The 17,375-nt window shown below is 37.3% G+C and overlaps 1 protein-coding gene across 1 annotated transcript; it reads left to right on the top strand.

The window, feature by feature from the left end:
- Positions 1-7,237: 7,237 nt before the first annotated feature.
- LOC115834191 (tripartite motif-containing protein 49D-like) lies at positions 7,238-13,381 on the top strand. The gene is made up of 6 exons (XM_030808951.1): positions 7,238-7,648; positions 7,934-8,029; positions 9,744-9,974; positions 10,689-10,711; positions 11,574-11,671; positions 12,767-13,381. Exons 1-6 carry the CDS (start codon positions 7,238-7,240, stop codon positions 13,264-13,266), a joined length of 1,359 nt encoding a protein of 452 aa, XP_030664811.1. The 3' UTR covers positions 13,267-13,381.
- Positions 13,382-17,375: the final 3,994 nt, after the last annotated feature.

Here is a 17,375-nt window from a genome sequence, read left to right as displayed (position 1 = left end):
GAGAAAAAATAATTAAAGATATTGGGCCTTTGTATTTTCTCGTGGATTAAATTAACTTCTCCTAGGGATACCCAAACTCTGAACTAACACATAGTAGGATTTTTGTGAAACTTAAAGAGGTGTAATTATATTTCTATGGTGTGATGGTGAATTTTAGGTATGAGTCTGACTGGATTAACCAACACCTAGGGAAGTGGTGCAGCATTGTTTCTGGGTGAGTCTGTGAAGGTGTTTCCAGAGGACAGAGACATGTGCGTTGGTGAGCTGAGTGGGACCATCATCCCTCAATGTGAGTGGGCACCATTCAATCAGCTGGTAGCTCAGATAAAAGGAAAAGGCCAGAGAAAAGGCAATTTCCTCTTTCTTTCTCCTGAAGCTGGTTCTGAGGCTTTCAGCCTTGAGCTCAGTCAAGATACCGGCATCCTCAGGACATCAGCTTAAAGACAGCCTATATTTGGAACTGCTCAGACTCCATAATCAAGCAAACGAATTATCCTGATGAATTCCCTCTCGTGTAGAATCATGTGTAGCTTGAGGACAGATACATGTTCTGAGAAATGTGTAAGGAGGTTTTATTTATTTACTTTTTGAGATGGAGACTCACTCTGTCACCCAGGCTGGAGTGCAGTGGTGCAATCTCGGCTCACTGCAACCTCCGCCTCCTGGGTCAAGCAGGTCTCCTGCCTTAGCCTCCTGAGTACCTGGGATTACAGGAACATGCCACTACACCCGGCAAATTTTTTCTTTTCTTTTTTTTTTTTTTTTTTTTCCAGTAGAGATGAGGTTTTGCCCTGTTGGCCAGGCTGGACTTGAACTCCTGGCCTCAAGTGATCTGCCCGCCACGGCCTCCAAAAGTGCTGAGACTACAGTCATGAGCCACTGCACCTAGCCAGGCTGTTTTATTGTTTTGACATGATAGAATATACTTATACAAACCTAGGTGGTATAGCCTGCTACACACCTATGATATACAGTACAGCCTACTGCTCCTAGACTACAAAACTGTACAGCATGTTCTGTACTGTATACTGTAGGCAATTGTAACACAGTGGTAATTATTTAGTATGTAAACATATTTAAATACAGAAAAGGTACAGTAAACATACTGGTATTATAATCTTATGTGACCACCATGTGTGGTTTGTGGTTGGCTGAAATGGCTCATGAATGTATCTCTACATGTATACATATACATCCTATGATTCTGTCTGTCTGGAGAGCCCTGACTAAACATAAACTATGGTCTTTGGCAATTTTGAGTCCTTTTCTTTACTCTCCTTTCTTTGATAACGCTGCTGAATTTTAGTGAAAGAAATGAAAAATCTTAGGATTGTAATATTCTCCAGAGGTCATCTAAGTCATTTTAAGGAATTTTTCATCGTTTAATAAGATTAAGACTCAAGCGAGATGGCAACCACCATCACGTATCAAATTATATCTTATATATTTATTTGGTCAAAAAATTGTGTTTTGATTTCCAAACTAGGGTGTTTTGGGGAGCTTTCTCATTTTTTTCAGTTTCACTATTTTGCGACTCTCATCATTACCTTACTAATTTAAAGTTATGTCTAAATGCTGAATGAATGAATTAACATTCATTAACGTCTTCTCAATTCAATTATATAATATTAATACACTCATTACACATATATTTACACACACCTATGTGTACATACATTTATAAATATCAACTCCATATATTCATTATGCATACATATCGGTTGCAGCAAACAGCAGACATTTCAATTTTTTCAAAACTATATTGAAGAATGATAGAAAACGCAAAATAACAACAATTAGTATCCTCATAATTCATAAAATCTATAGTAAGAATATGAATTACATATGGTGTCATTGTGTAGATTTAAGATAATGAGATATTTTTAACACTCTAATTATTATTTTGTAAAGAAAGAAGATATAATTTTATCAATATAAGTTTCACTCACCGCTGGGTTCTTTGAATGGTTCCCACGATGATTCTTCCAGAAATAATTCTGTTAAGTACTCCTCAAGGTCAGGAGCTCATTCACTGCAGTACTGAATTTCAGAGGTCACCAAAATACAGCTCCCTCTAAGCGCGCTCCTTCTCCTTTGGAGAAAACTGAGCTCTCTCTTCTATGTCCTTTTATAAGAATCTCTGAAGACCACACCCACCTCTTTAAGTGGGTGGAGTATTGAGAAAGGTGAGAATAAGATGATTAGGTTTATGCAGTATGTAGATCACACCTTTGCACCGCTGATTAAATTATCATCACTCCTTAAAAAACCGTGACTGAAGTGAATCATATGTAATATAAATCCTATCAGATTAGACACACACTGGAAATCAAATAAGATGCATTTTATACTGTTTATTGAGTTTCATCCAAGATACAGGCATTCCTCTAAAGGCGCATTTATTTATTCTAGAGAAACTGTCTCCTTGTGGAGTGCAGTGGTGTAATCATATCTCACTGCAGCCTTGAATTCCAAGGCTCAAGGGATCCTCCTGCTTCAGCATCCCAAGTAGCTAGGACTACAGGCGCACACATCCCACCTGGCTAATGTTTTTTAAAACTTTTCATAGAGTCAGGGCATGGCTCTGCAGCCCAGGCTGTTCTACAACTCCTGTCTTCAAGGATCCTCTGGTCTTGGACTTCCAAAGTGCTTGGGAGTACAGGCATAAACCACCTCGTCAGCCTTAAAGCTGCTTTGTACATTTACAGGATATTCGAAGAGAAGTCCAACAGGAAGATAAAACTTTTTTTGTTTTCTACCACTCCAAGAGAAATCACTGACTAACCAAATAACTACTATTTTGAGGTCTCTCGTTGAATTTACAAAACGTTGCCAATCTCATGGGTGAAATATGAGTTCTTATTTTAATGCTTTTCTCCACATGGTGCACGATGTTCTATCATGACTAGAAGTGCAATATAATAATGAATTTGGGGATTATAAACAAGTTTTAGGACGTAGGCTGATTCACAAATACAGAATCCAAATGATAGGGATGGACTGTATTTTTCTTTCTATAACAAATATTTTTGTTGTCATGTGACAAATTAAAAAAGAAAGGAGATTTCAGAAGCGGCTACTCAAATATTTTCTGACAGAGGAATTTTTGCCAATAGCCCCCACAAGACTTATATTCAAGAGTGTCAGAACAGTGAAGACAAATCCATCAGCCCTACGTCTGTCAAGGTTCAAAAAGTCTGTCAAGGTTCCGAAATCAAAGCAGAACCCATAATATATATGTATAATTAGGGAGATCCACATATGAATTAAGTGCAAGGAACTGATTTCCACAGTTGATGGGCTGCCTGAGCAAGTATGAGATCCCTGTTAAAGTCAGTTAGGAAGAAAAATCCTCAGTTGGCTGGATCCCAATGGTCATGATTCAAAGCTTTGGTCCAAAGTCAGTAGGGGGCAATTGGAAGATTAGAGTCTCATATGCTATTTTAAATGTTGTTCAAGGAATGCCTATGTCTTTCTTTAAGGGACTTTCACTGATAAAGTCAGGCTTACCTGGGTACACTTGCTAGTTACAAGAGTAGGGCCTTTGGTTACATCTGCAAAACACCTTCCCAGTAGGTCCTACGTGAGTGTTTCATTGAATAATAATAAGAAAGTTTGTCTATGCCACAAAGTCCAGTTTCATTCTCCTACATGTGGCCTGCCAATTATCCCAGCACCATTTGTTGAATAGGGTGTCCTCTCCACACTTTATGTTTTTGTTTGCTTTGTCGAAGATGAGTTGGTTATAAATATTTGGGTTTATTTCCGGGTTCTCTATTCTGTTCCACTGGTCTATGTGCCTATTTTTATACGAGTACCATGCTGTTTTGGAGATGAATAAAGGCCTGGTGTATGAGGATGTAATGCTCAGAGGCCAGACAGTCAGGTGCAGCAGCACAGCCTCATCCAGCAATTAGAGAGGGGATAGGAACAGAGAAAGGTGGGGAAGACTAGAGGCTGGTTTAGGAAAGGAACCAGAGCCCTTGGTTGGGTCGAAATGGGGGTGGAGGGCGATTCCAGCTTGTCTTCTGCAGCATGAATACCCTGACCCCCTGCCACAAACAGACATCTATACACAGAAGCTCTCCTGTGACTGAGATTCTTGGTTATTTTCTTGCTTGATGCAATTTTCTTGCTTGAGTCAATTGATTGGCTCCCAGAAAGTGGTGTAAAAGTTGGTTCCCAATAAAATTTGCAATTTGAAAATATTCTATTTGAAGCAGAAGAATGGTTAACAACTTTGGAAAACCAATATTTCCAGTGTATGTCTAATCTGACAGGATTTATATTACATATGATTCACTTCAGTCACGGTTTTTTAAGGAGTGATGATAATTTAATCAGCGGTGCAAAGGTGTGATCTACATACTGCATAAACCTAATCATCTTATTCTCAACCTTTCTCAATACTCCACCCACTTAAAGAGGTGGGTGTGGTCTTCACAGATTCTTATGAAAGGACATAGAAGAGACGAGTTCAGTTTTCTCCAAAGGAGAAGGAGCGCGCTTAGAGGGAGCTGTATTTTGGTGACTTCTGAAATTCAGTACTGCAGTGAATGAGCTCCTGACCTTGAGGAGTACTTAAGAGAATTATTTCTGGAAGAATCATCGTGGGAACCATTCAAAGAACCCAGCGGTGAGTGAAACTTATATTGATAAAATTATATCTTCTTTCTTTAACAAAATAATAGAGTGTTAAAAATATCTCATTATCTTAAATCTACACAATGACACCATATGTAATTCATATTCTTACTATAGATTTTATGAATTATGAGGATACTAATTGTTGTTATTTTGCGTTTTCTATCATTCTTCAATATAGTTTTGAAAAAATTGAAATGTCTGCTGTTTGCTGCAACCGATATGTATGCATAATGAATATATGGAGTTGATATTTATAAATGTATGTACACATAGGTGTGTGTAAATATATGTGTAATGAGTGTATTAATATTATATAATTGAATTGAGAAGACGTTAATGAATGTTAATTCATTCATTCAGCATTTAGACATAACTTTAAATTAGTAAGGTAATGATGAGAGTCGCAAAATAGTGAAACTGAAAAAAATGAGAAAGCTCCCCAAAACTCCCTAGTTTGGAAATCAAAACACAATTTTTTGACCAAATAAATATATAAGATATAATTTGATACGTGATGGTGGTTGCCATCTCGCTTGAGTCTTAATCTTATTAAACGATGAAAAATTCCTTAAAATGACTTAGATGACCTCTGGAGAATATTTACAATCCTAAGATTTTTCATTTCTTTCACTAAAATTCAGCAGCGTTATCAAAGAAAGGAGAGTAAAGAAAAGGACTTAAAATTGCCAAAGACCATAGTTTATGTATTAGTCAGGGCTCTCCAGACAGACAGAATCATAGGATGTATATGTATACATGTAGAGATACATTCATGAGCCATTTCAGCCAACCACAAACCACACATGGTGGTCACATAAGATTATAATACCAGTATGTTTACTGTACCTTTTCTGTATTTAAATATGTTTACATACTAAATAATTACCACTGTGTTACAATTGCCTACAGTATACAGTACAGAACATGCTGTACAGTTTTGTAGTCTAGGAGCAGTAGGCTGTACTGTATATCATAGGTGTGTAGCAGGCTATACCACCTAGGTTTGTATAAGTATATTCTATCATGTCAAAACAATAAAACAGCCTGGCTAGGTGCAGTGGCTCATGACTGTAGTCTCAGCACTTTTGGAGGCCGTGGCGGGCAGATCACTTGAGGCCAGGAGTTCAAGTCCAGCCTGGCCAACAGGGCAAAACCTCATCTCTACTGGAAAAAAAAAAAAAAAAAAAAGAAAAGAAAAAATTTGCCGGGTGTAGTGGCATGTTCCTGTAATCCCAGGTACTCAGGAGGCTAAGGCAGGAGACCTGCTTGACCCAGGAGGCGGAGGTTGCAGTGAGCCGAGATTGCACCACTGCACTCCAGCCTGGGTGACAGAGTGAGTCTCCATCTCAAAAAGTAAATAAATAAAACCTCCTTACACATTTCTCAGAACATGTATCTGTCCTCAAGCTACACATGATTCTACACGAGAGGGAATTCATCAGGATAATTCGTTTGCTTGATTATGGAGTCTGAGCAGTTCCAAATATAGGCTGTCTTTAAGCTGATGTCCTGAGGATGCCGGTATCTTGACTGAGCTCAAGGCTGAAAGCCTCAGAACCAGCTTCAGGAGAAAGAAAGAGGAAATTGCCTTTTCTCTGGCCTTTTCCTTTTATCTGAGCTACCAGCTGATTGAATGGTGCCCACTCACATTGAGGGATGATGGTCCCACTCAGCTCACCAACGCACATGTCTCTGTCCTCTGGAAACACCTTCACAGACTCACCCAGAAACAATGCTGCACCACTTCCCTAGGTGTTGGTTAATCCAGTCAGACTCATACCTAAAATTCACCATCACACCATAGAAATATAATTACACCTCTTTAAGTTTCACAAAAATCCTACTATGTGTTAGTTCAGAGTTTGGGTATCCCTAGGAGAAGTTAATTTAATCCACGAGAAAATACAAAGGCCCAATATCTTTAATTATTTTTTCTCTTCTATTCAACCTAAATTGGTTTAATTGCTGTTTTTTATTTGTTTATTTGGTTGGTTGACTGGTTTTTCTATTTTCTTTTGGTTTTGGTTTTTTATTTTACTTTAATTTTATAGTATTTTAAGTCCTGAGATAAACGTGCAGGATGTGCAGGCTTGTTATACAGGTAAACAGGTGCCATGGTGGTTTGCTGCCCCACTGTTGTGTCTCTCTCTAAAAACATATCATAGGACCCTCTGGCCATCTTCTCGTATTTCTTTGGCCAAGGCAGTTTTTCCCACTCTTTCATACTCATTCAGCAGTTATATGAAAGAAGAATAGGAACAACTGCAATTTATTCTAGGCCACTTAGAATCAAACCCAATTTCCAGATCCACATTCAGAAAATGGGAAATTGAAGAGATTAGTATTATGTTACAGACAGAAACTGGGAGTAGAAGGGGTTGTGAGTCATCTAGTCAGTAACATCTACTATAAAGCCGGGAGACTCTCTCTGTGTGAGATTTTTATTTTTGTTACAGAAGAAATAGTTTGCTGTGCTTTAATGAACACTGTCAAGAGAAGAAACTAGAGCTATCACTTATCTCCACATGTTCGGAAGCTTTTCATCAACCCAGACCCCAAAATGACATGTTGCTCTTTCTTCCTCAGAAACATGAATTCTGGAATCTCGCAAGTCTTCCAGAGGGAAGTCACCTGCCCCATCTGCATGAACTACTTCATAGACCCGGTCACCATAGACTGTGGGCACAGCTTTTGCCGGCCCTGTTTCTACCTCAACTGGCAAGACATCCCAATTCTTACTCAGTGCTTTGAATGCATAAAGTCAACACAGCAGAGAAACCTCAAAACTAACATTCATTTGAAGAAGATGGCTTCCCTTGCCAGGAAAGCCAGTCTCTGGCTATTCCTGAGCTCTGAGGAGCAAATGTGTGGCACTCACAGGGAGACAAAGAAGATGTTCTGTGAAGTGGACAAGAGCCTGCTCTGTTCGCTGTGCTCCAGCTCTCAGGAGCACCGGGATCACAGACACTGTCCCGTTGAGTGGGCTGCTGAGGAACACCGGGTAAGTGATGCCTCTGAAGATCTATTTCTATTAAGGACACATGAAATTCCTGTGGGCCTATTTTCTTGGAGATTGGGTAAAACCAACTCTGAGTCCCTTTAAGCAACTCTCTTTTGGGCTTTCTTAGCCTCAAACCTCTGAGATTTGACAAAGAAGAAGGGAAATAGAAGAAATGCCATTTCCTAGGGACTTACTTGTCTCTCATTCTGGGACCCCTCCCTATGAAACGGTCTGCATGTTACTTTATTGTCTTCACCGGTGCTTCAATTTGTGGCTGTTTTGCAGGAGAAGCTTTTAAAGAAAATGCAGTCTTTATGGGGAAAAGCTCGTGAAAATCAGAGAAACCTGAACGTGGAAACCACCAGAATCAGCCACTGGAAGGTTAGTCCTGTACTACGCTACCTTCTCCAGGAACTTACAGAGGGCAAATGGGTGACTCTTAAAATAGGAACTTGATATCAAACCATAATGTTTCTGAGAGTCCATTAAAAAAAAAAAAAGAAAACATTGAGAAAAACTGGCCTCATTTCTTATGTAGAATAGTATGCCTGTGAGATGGGGATTTCTAACAAAACCATTGATGTTACCCAAAGCATGCTGGTTTGTTTTCATACAAACCTGTAGCTATACACCAACAGATACAAGAAACTGGGCCATCTCACAGCGTTCTATATGTGCTGGTTGGATATGCTGGGCATAAGAGTTATTTGACAGTCATGGAAAGCTCAAGTGAACCTTCTGAGCCTGGGTCAGCATTAATCTGAATGCTGGTGGACAAGTAGTATTTGGAATTGCATGGAAAATTTGAGGCAGAAAGAGTGACGGGGGAAATCTAGGGCAACCATGAAATTAAGAATCTAAACTAGTTAATATTGAATAATCCACAACATATGATGAGAAAAGTGGTGAGAAATACAGATCTGTGTCTCGAGGGAGACGTGCAAACATGCCCGAAATATGGGAACTAGTATCTAAATATAAGGAGAACTCTGAGGACTTCAGGCAGAGAAATATTAAAAATGATTTTCTCTTTGTGGATGTATACTCGGAGGGTATGATAGCTAATATTAGTGTGTTGAAAAGTGTTTCATAAGAACCTAGTCTATGTTGAATATTAAATTAGAAAATCTGCTAGTATAGAAGAAAGAAAGCACCTTTGTCCTCACAAATCGTACAATCCAAATGAGAGAGGCAAAAATGGTCAACATGCCAGTATGTGCAATACATGATGTGTTCGAGTGTGGTAGATTCTTTGTTGGAGAATAATCAAGCAGGGAAGTAGAAAAGGACAAGAGAGGCCAGAAACTGGAGATTAGTGTCTGAGTTTTAAATAGGGTGGTCAGAAAAAAGACTCACTGAAAAATTCAAATTGAACAAAGTTTTGAAGAGGAAGGGGAGCACGAAAGTATGTATGGATATATATATGCGGACCATGAGTGTGTATATATGTATATGTATGTGTGTGTGTGTGTGTGTGTGTGTGTGTAAAATTCTAGTTGGAGAGAACAGCATATGCAGTAATTTTGAGTTTGTGTATATTTGGAGGCCCGGGGAACCACAAAGAAGTCTATGTTTCAGATTGGGATGACTTAGAAAAAGAATGGAAGGAAATGAACTCAGGGAGGCAAAGATGGCCAAATCATAAATGCAGCCTTATTAGGATAGGTTTTGCTGGGCAAAATGCATTTAGCTGGACATGGTAGTCTAAGGTCATTTCACATATAATGAGTTTAAGCAACTTGTTGCGTATCTCAGAAACAGAAATAATTATTTCCTTTCTAGTAACTATAGCTCTATACTCCAACTCTTAAGCATGAACTGTGGGTTGGAATAGAGAAATTCAAATTGTGTTTTTTTTTTATTTCCAACTGTCTTAGAACACCCATTATCTTGAATAAATTTAATGTAATTGGTCAGATACATCTATGTTGATCTTTATGCAGAAAGAAAGGAAAGGAAAAAAATTTGTGGATGCTAAGAACTGGCAAGACTGAGGTTTAAACTATTGGGTGTTCGAGAGACAAAGGGAATCAGTGAGATTTAATAGGAGATGGATAAATACATTTCTCTTTTGACTAACCCATTATCACTGCAGGATTATGTGAATGTAAGGCTAGAAGCTATTAGAGCTGAGTATCAGAAGATGCCTGCATTTCATCATGAGGAAGAAAAACAGAATTTGGAGATGCTGAAAAAGAAGGGGAGAGATATTTTTCATCAACTGCATTTAAGCAAAGCCAAAATGGCTCATAGGAGGGAGATTTTAAGAGGAACGTATGAGGAGCTGATGAAAATGTGCCATAAACCAGATGTGGAGCTACTTCAGGTACAAACTCACAATGTGGTTTCAGGTTTTTGACTATTCACATATATAAGTATTTTCCTCGTGGCTGAAATCCATCTCCCTACCTTTATTTCCATGATGTGTTTCCAAAAACACATTCGCATAACTAATGCTACTTTACTGGGAGAGTATAGCCCCGCCAAGGGATTCTACCAGGCCAAAGGTCCCTCCTACTTTATCCACCAGCCACAAAACTTTGTGGAATGGTCAAGGTAACAGCCCCAATAACTGTTCCCCAACTAAGTCACTAATACATTTTGGGTTGTCAAACATGTATAAAATAGTGAGTGATTCATTTACATTTAGGTTAATTTGAGGACACGGCAAGATCAGAAGTTTTGGGAATCTAGGCTCACATTAATATTATTTTGGGATTCACTCATTTGGGTAATAGGTTCTGGGAAAGATGACTGAGTAGGCTATTCGAAGTTACCATGGAGCACAGACTCTCTGGGCCTCTTCTCCCTTCGCTTCTTTAGAGAATGTCTTCAAGACTCAGACCTTCCCAGGACATTAATTAGCGACAATACGACTGACTGGGTTTTTCATTACAGAAGAAATAGAAAATGCTTTGCAGAAGAGAAGATGGTAGGGAAATAATATCTTGAGGAGCTGACTCCAAATTTCACACTGAACTTAGTGAAAGATGCATCTTGTGAACTGCACTAAATCTTTCCATTTTTTTTTTTTTTACAGGCTTTTGGAGATATAATATACAGGTGAGTGTGTACCTGGATTTTAGCGTATGTTCTTTCAGTTTCCACGAATAGGGTCTACCAAAGTCATGGCATAAATGATTAAGATATTGATTGATACTACTTTTTTTTCGCATCTACTTTCGTTCCCACACCAGAAAAGACAAGACCACTAAGTAAATAAATACATACATAAATAAATAGTGAAAGAAAATTTAAAAAGAACATGTTTATTCCTGATTTTGTTTTATTGCTTAAAACCTGCATAGGTGAAAGATGAAGTTTTGTTTTGTGGATGGTGAGAAAGTCACCAGAGGAAGCATGAGAGAAGTGGGGGAAGTATTTTAGCAGCGAAAAAGTTGATGATTCGTTGTTCATACCTATATACATATCAGTTAACAGTTCTGAAAAATAGATTGAAAAAACTGTGGAGTGTTAGAACTGTAGAAGTCTCTAGGAAAGCTTGTTTCTAAAAGGCAGGTCTGGCTGCCTAGAACAAGTTTCACATTCTTTATGTTGAAAAGGAAGCAGCAGATGCAGCAGTCTCCCAGAACCCCGCTATTTCAGACAAAGATGTCAGGGGAGTCTACCAAGAAGTGGAACTCAGTATTTCATTTCTGAGTATTCTCAAGGCCATAAGGCTAAGGAACCTTACACATTTGGGGCAAAAGATAAGATAGATCAGACTGAATTCTGACTCAGACTCTCCCACTATGCTTTAAAATTTGGAAACTGTAAATAGGAATTAATTTCAAAAAGGAAGTAATTTTTGAATTATCAAATTTGTGGTTTCAAAGGATTCTCATGAAATGTCTTTTAAATGCAAATAGTGACTTTCATTTATTTTATGGCTGTAGATGTTGTAACTGCAGGTTTTTCCTTGCAGGAGTGAGTGCGTGCTGCTGCACATGCCCCAGCCTCTGAATCTAGAGCTCAGGGCGGGGCCCATCACTGGACTGAGGGACAGGCTCAACCAATTCCGAGGTAAGTCTCCACCCACAGGCAGCACTCCCACTGTCTAAATATTATTATTGTTAGGATCACATAGGTAATATTTCACCCTTTATCAAATATTTTACTTCTTTATAGACGTAAGTGAACAATACAATCATGCAACCCTTTTGTATCTATGTCTGTATAGTCAGATTTATAGCATTAAGTTTGAAAGATAGTGAAAAACAAATACATTATGGCCTCATATGTACTGAGTAATGTAATGGGAAAAAGGAGCAGTGTAGCAAATTTAAAAAAGGAGCAGATTGAACGATGCTCAGAATGAAGGTGAGTTATTTAATGTTAAATACAAAATTTTACATTTCTTTAGTGTATTCATTTGAACAGCTAAGAACTGTTCTTTTGGGGAATATAGTTTACCGGAGATTCTTGGGGTTTTTAAATTTTTTAAATGGATATAAATTATGTATTTCCAAGAAAATTAGTTAATGGGTAAAAATAAAGAGAAGAAATCATTTTGTGAATACAAGTAAAATTACAAACAAAAAGAAGTTCAGTTTAATTGCAATATGAAAAGCGACATGTTAAGTCTAAAATCCAGGTTCAGCCCCATGCTAGCATGGAGGGCCACAGAGAGACTGGTAAAAGATTTTGCAGAAATCTGCTTTAAGTTATCACTTATGACATGTACTTATGGATTTTTATCCAGTTATCTAGAGCAGTTCTTGGGTAACTGAAAATCTTCACTTTCTTTCCAAAATGATAGCACTAGTTTTTAAGAATAAGAAACATTTCTAAATAATGATCTTGGTAACAGCATAGCATGTAGGGCATATAATGTGCAAATTTTGCTTTGAAAATTGGATTGAAAGAAGTTGGTCTTACATTTGGCTCTCAGTGTGTAAGTTTTCAAAATGCTTTTAATATCTGTGGTTAGCGTTTTGTTTGTCTTGTAGATAATATTAATCATCTCTATACTTTATTAGAAGTTACAAGCAAAAGTGTACTTGTGACTTTACGTTTCCTGGTAAATTAACTTCTTGATAGAACAATTTTTGCTTATTTGCACATATCTATGCACGTTTTCTTTCTTTCTATTTATTTATTTATTTATTTATTTTGCAGTGGATATTACTCTGTATCATAATGAAGCCAACAGTCATATCTTTCGGTGTGGAGATTTGAGAAGCATTTGTATTGGATGTGACCGTCAAACTGCGCCCCATATCACTGCAACACCTACAAGTTTTCTTGCATGGGGTGCTCAGACTTTCACCTCTGGCAAATATTACTGGGAGGTCCATGTGGGGGACTCTTGGAATTGGGCTTTTGGTGTCTGTAATAAGTATTGGCAAGGGAAGAATCAGAATGGCAGTATATATGGAGAGGAGGGACTCTTTAGTCTTGGGTGTGTTAAGAACGACATTCAGTGCAGTCTCTTTACCACCTCCCCAATTACACTGCAATATGTCCCAAGACCTACCAGCCATGTAGGATTATTCCTGGATTGTGAAGCTAGAACTGTGAGCTTTGTTGATGTTAATCAAAGCTCCCCTATATACACCATCCCTAATTGCTCCTTCTCACCTCCTCTCAGGCCTGTCTTTTGCTGTGTTCACCTCTGACCAGAGACAAATCAGAAATGTGTTCATCTGCTGTGGGAACCCCTTTATCCCAGAAAGCCCTCTTCCTTGTGCCTTATCAAACAGGACAAATAGGTTCTGTTCTATGTCTTGAATTGCATCCTAATGTTATTAACACTCATTTCTTGTGTTACTATTAAATGCGGTAAAAACACTAAAAGTATATGTGTTGGTTCTTTATTAATTAATTTCTGAAAAATCATTATTCATGAGCACGGCATAAAATATAATCTCTGTTTTCTCTTTTCTTCACTTCTGACTGCCACTGAGTGAAATAATAGATGACAGACATGTCTGAATGAAGTTAAAATCAGTGGAAGACAGTCGGGATCTTTCGCTTCATGCAAAAACTTGGAGTGAAGTCTCAATGATAACTGCGAAATGTTTTTCTTTCTCTTTATCTACTATATCGCACTTATCCATCATGTTTCATTGTACTAATCTATCCCTTGAGTTAATGTCATTTGACCTTCCATGCTGGGCTTCATTTTGGAATTCTCACCACATATATAAATAATCCTGCATTATTAGTGTGCTCTTCTACATTGAAATACACAAGGTGATCAGAACAATGCTGGATTCATTGAATTTTTTTTTAAAAAGTAACTAAATATTGACTCCTACCTCAAAACACACACAGTCATTTCCAAATAGATTCAAGTCCTGAAGGCAAGGGGAACACGATACAATATTCTCATAAGCCTTTCTTAACCAGGACAAAAATTAACAATTAAAAAAATTAGTTGGCTTATATTAATGATGATTTCTGTGTTTCAAAAAACATGATACAAGAATTGAAATGCAAACCATTAGTGGAGAAAGATATTCACCCGAACATATATAAAATAAAATACAATACATGTGCATGATGAATACTTAAAATGTATTTTAAGTATTTTTCCAGATTCTTACAGATTGGCATAGAATAAACTTGGATGGCAGAGTCAATGATGAGATTTGCTGTGGAAGTGGGAAACCATTTTTTGGAGGACAGTAGTAATGCTGTGAACTTCTGTAAACAACCAAGTATTCAGTAGCAACTAAAATGTGTCTCCATAAGATTATTTTACGGATGCGTATCTGAAATCTGAAATTAGGGAGAACATTCTACTAGTGTTCTCTAGGGAGAAAATACAGCTGGGAGGGAAGATGAAGGACAGAGAAACAGAATGTATTTGAGAGAAAATGCTATTTAGACTAAAATAGAATACTGCAGATACCACCACAAAGTGGTTAAGGTGTGTCTTATGGAGCAGAGATGGCAGAAAATACCACAGTAAAGAGATCTACAATTGGATTGTTAGTTCTGGATTTATTCTGTCAATGTTGTGGCTTCTAAACACATCAGTAATCTCCTTTGATCCATGTGCTAATTAACAACCCACACTATGCCCCCTCTCTCAGATTCTTTCATTGTTTTAAACCCGATCTAATTCTAATCCAGCAGGTCACTGTAACAAACATAACCATCTAAGAATTTTAAAAATATTTTTGATGAACTAGAGAATATACCTCATTCTCAACAAAAATACTGTTTGAGAGGAAAAGTCGATGGTATTTAAAACCATTTAAGTGCATCCACACATGCAGAGATATACATATGTATGTATATACTTCTGTATCTGAGTTAATTGCATCAATTAGAGTGGCTACCTGGATTAGGATTATACTGGGCTTTGCTGATGAAAGAATTCGGGATGTTGTTTTGTTACCTTGTAATACCTGTATGAATATATTAACCCTGTAATTTTATTACTGGAGAAAGTCCCTTAGATATAATCAAGGATGATTCTACAGGGATGCGTATTGTGGCACTCTTTCCAATCATGAAAGAGAGAAAAATAAACATACTGTAATGAGGAAATTGTTTAGAAAACTAGAATGCATTTTACTAAACCCTGTAAAAACAAACACCATTTATATGCATCGATATATTTATACTAACAGACTTTCTTTTGTCTCTTACGTGACTATAGTTCCTATTTTTCGCCAGCATTTTTATTATGGACACTGACATAGTATTTTTTTACGGATGGATATAGAAACAAAAACAATTCCCTCTACAGAGGTTATAAAAATTATATATAATTATATAATATATATTACATATTATATATTATAGGTAAATATATGTTTATATTTCATATAAACATATATTATACATAAAATATTATATTTTTATTTACATGTTATATAATATATTTTATATTATAAGTATAATATAAATATAATAATTATTAAATATAAATATTATTTATATTCTACTTATAATATAAACAATATTTATATTATAAAATATAAATATATATTTATATTTTATATATTATATTTTATATATAATATAAGAAATTACATATATATAATATAGGGACTCGATTAGTTTCTGCTAGTGTGAAGACGAGTCATATCATATCTAGGGGCCGTGATGATAGGAGCAGTCAGAGGATTTCTTGCATTGTGATGAGTGCATATAAGTTAAACCAGCCACTTATCAGTAGAATTGATAGCAAGATAACGACTAGGGTTACTTCTTATGAAATTGTTTGGGCTACAACTTGTAATGTGCCAATTAGTGCATAATTTGAATTTAATTGCTCATCCTGATCATAGAATGGAATAGACGGCTAGGCTTGATATGGTTAGTAAAAATAGGAGGCCTATATTAAAATTAATTAGACGATCTGATATAGGGAGGGGGGTTCACAATAGGAGAGCGATAGAAAGGGACAGGGTGGGAGCCATAACATAAAGGTAGTAGTAGATGTTCAGGGCCATAGGGGTTCTTTGCTGAAAAGTGTTATTGTGTCAGCGAACGGTTGAAGCAGTCCCTAAGGGCTTACAATGTTAGGCCCTTTGCGTAGTTGTATGTAGCCTGAGTTTTCGTTAAGTGAGTGATTTAAAATCAATACCGATAATAATGATAATAATTATTAAATAGTTATATTAATGATAACAATAAAATTATTAATATTAATTATTAAAAATGACTGATATTAACAATTGATACTGATCTTATTAATTAGAAAACAATAATATTGGGTACCAATAATTAATATTAATAATAATATGAAAACTTTTTATTTGCAATTATTTCTCAATATTGATATTGGTAGTTAATATTAATGTTAATAATAAGTAGTAATTAACAATCACATTACTCCTAATACCGCAGTGGGTGTACACCCACCTATGATATTGTTCCTAACGTCCAGGGAGGGAGAGAGCATGGTATTACTTTCAATATCGCAGTAGGTGTGCACCCACCCGGTGACATTGAGCCGAATATCCAGGGGGTGGAGTATGACTTTACGCCCAATATAGCAGTGGGTGTACATCCACCCGGTGATATTGCTCCTAATATTCACGGAAGAAGAGAATGATATGACTCCCAGTATCCCAGGGAGTGTACACCCCTTCTGTGATATCGTTCCTAATATCCGGAGGGGGAGAGGGTGATATTACTCCCAATATCGCAGGCTGTGCACACCCACCCTGTGATGTTGTTGCTAATAATATCCAGGAAGGGAGAGGATGCTATGACTCCCCATACAGCAGCAGCAGAACACCGACCCTGGGATATTATTCCTGATATCCATGAAGGGTAGAGGCTGATATTACTCCCAATATCGCAGGGGGTGTACATCCATTCTGTGATGCTGTTTTTAATATTCAAAGGCGGAGAAGCTGATATTACTCCCAATATCACAGAAAGTGTACAAACTCGTGTGATATTGTTCCTACTTCCGGAAGAAGAGAAGATGATATTACTCCCCATGTCGCAGGAGGTGTACAGCCACTTTGTGATATTTTTCCTAATATGCAGGGCAGGAGAGGATAACATTATTGTTAATAGCACAGGATGTGTACAGCCCCCCTGTGATATTGTCCTTAATATTCCAAGGCGGAGAGGATATTACTCCCAATATCGCAGAAAGTGTACAGCACCCCAGTGATATTGTTCCCACGATCCAGGAGAGAAGAGGATGATATGACTTTCGGTATCACACGGGGTGGACACGCCCCCAGTGATACTGTCTTGAATTTCAACGTGGGAGAGGATGGTATTACTCCCAATATCGCAGGTTGTATAA

This window comes from Nomascus leucogenys, unplaced genomic scaffold (genome assembly GCF_006542625.1).
Source record: "Nomascus leucogenys isolate Asia unplaced genomic scaffold, Asia_NLE_v1 000697F_125015_qpd_obj, whole genome shotgun sequence".
Taxonomy (NCBI): Eukaryota; Metazoa; Chordata; class Mammalia; order Primates; family Hylobatidae; genus Nomascus; species Nomascus leucogenys.
Note: the sequence above shows the minus strand (reverse complement) of the source record. Positions and strands in the feature narration are given on the sequence as shown.

Bases quoted from the DNA above. Each gene is read 5' to 3' on its own strand.
- LOC115834191 (XM_030808951.1), top strand. From the start codon at position 7,238: ATGAATTCTGGAATCTCGCAAGTCTTCCAGAGGGAAGTCACCTGCCCC. The intron at 9,975-10,688 runs GTACAAACTCAC...TTTTTTTTACAG, and splicing joins CAGATGTGGAGCTACTTCAG to GCTTTTGGAGATATAATATA. The intron at 10,712-11,573 runs GTGAGTGTGTAC...TTTTCCTTGCAG, and splicing joins TTTGGAGATATAATATACAG to GAGTGAGTGCGTGCTGCTGC.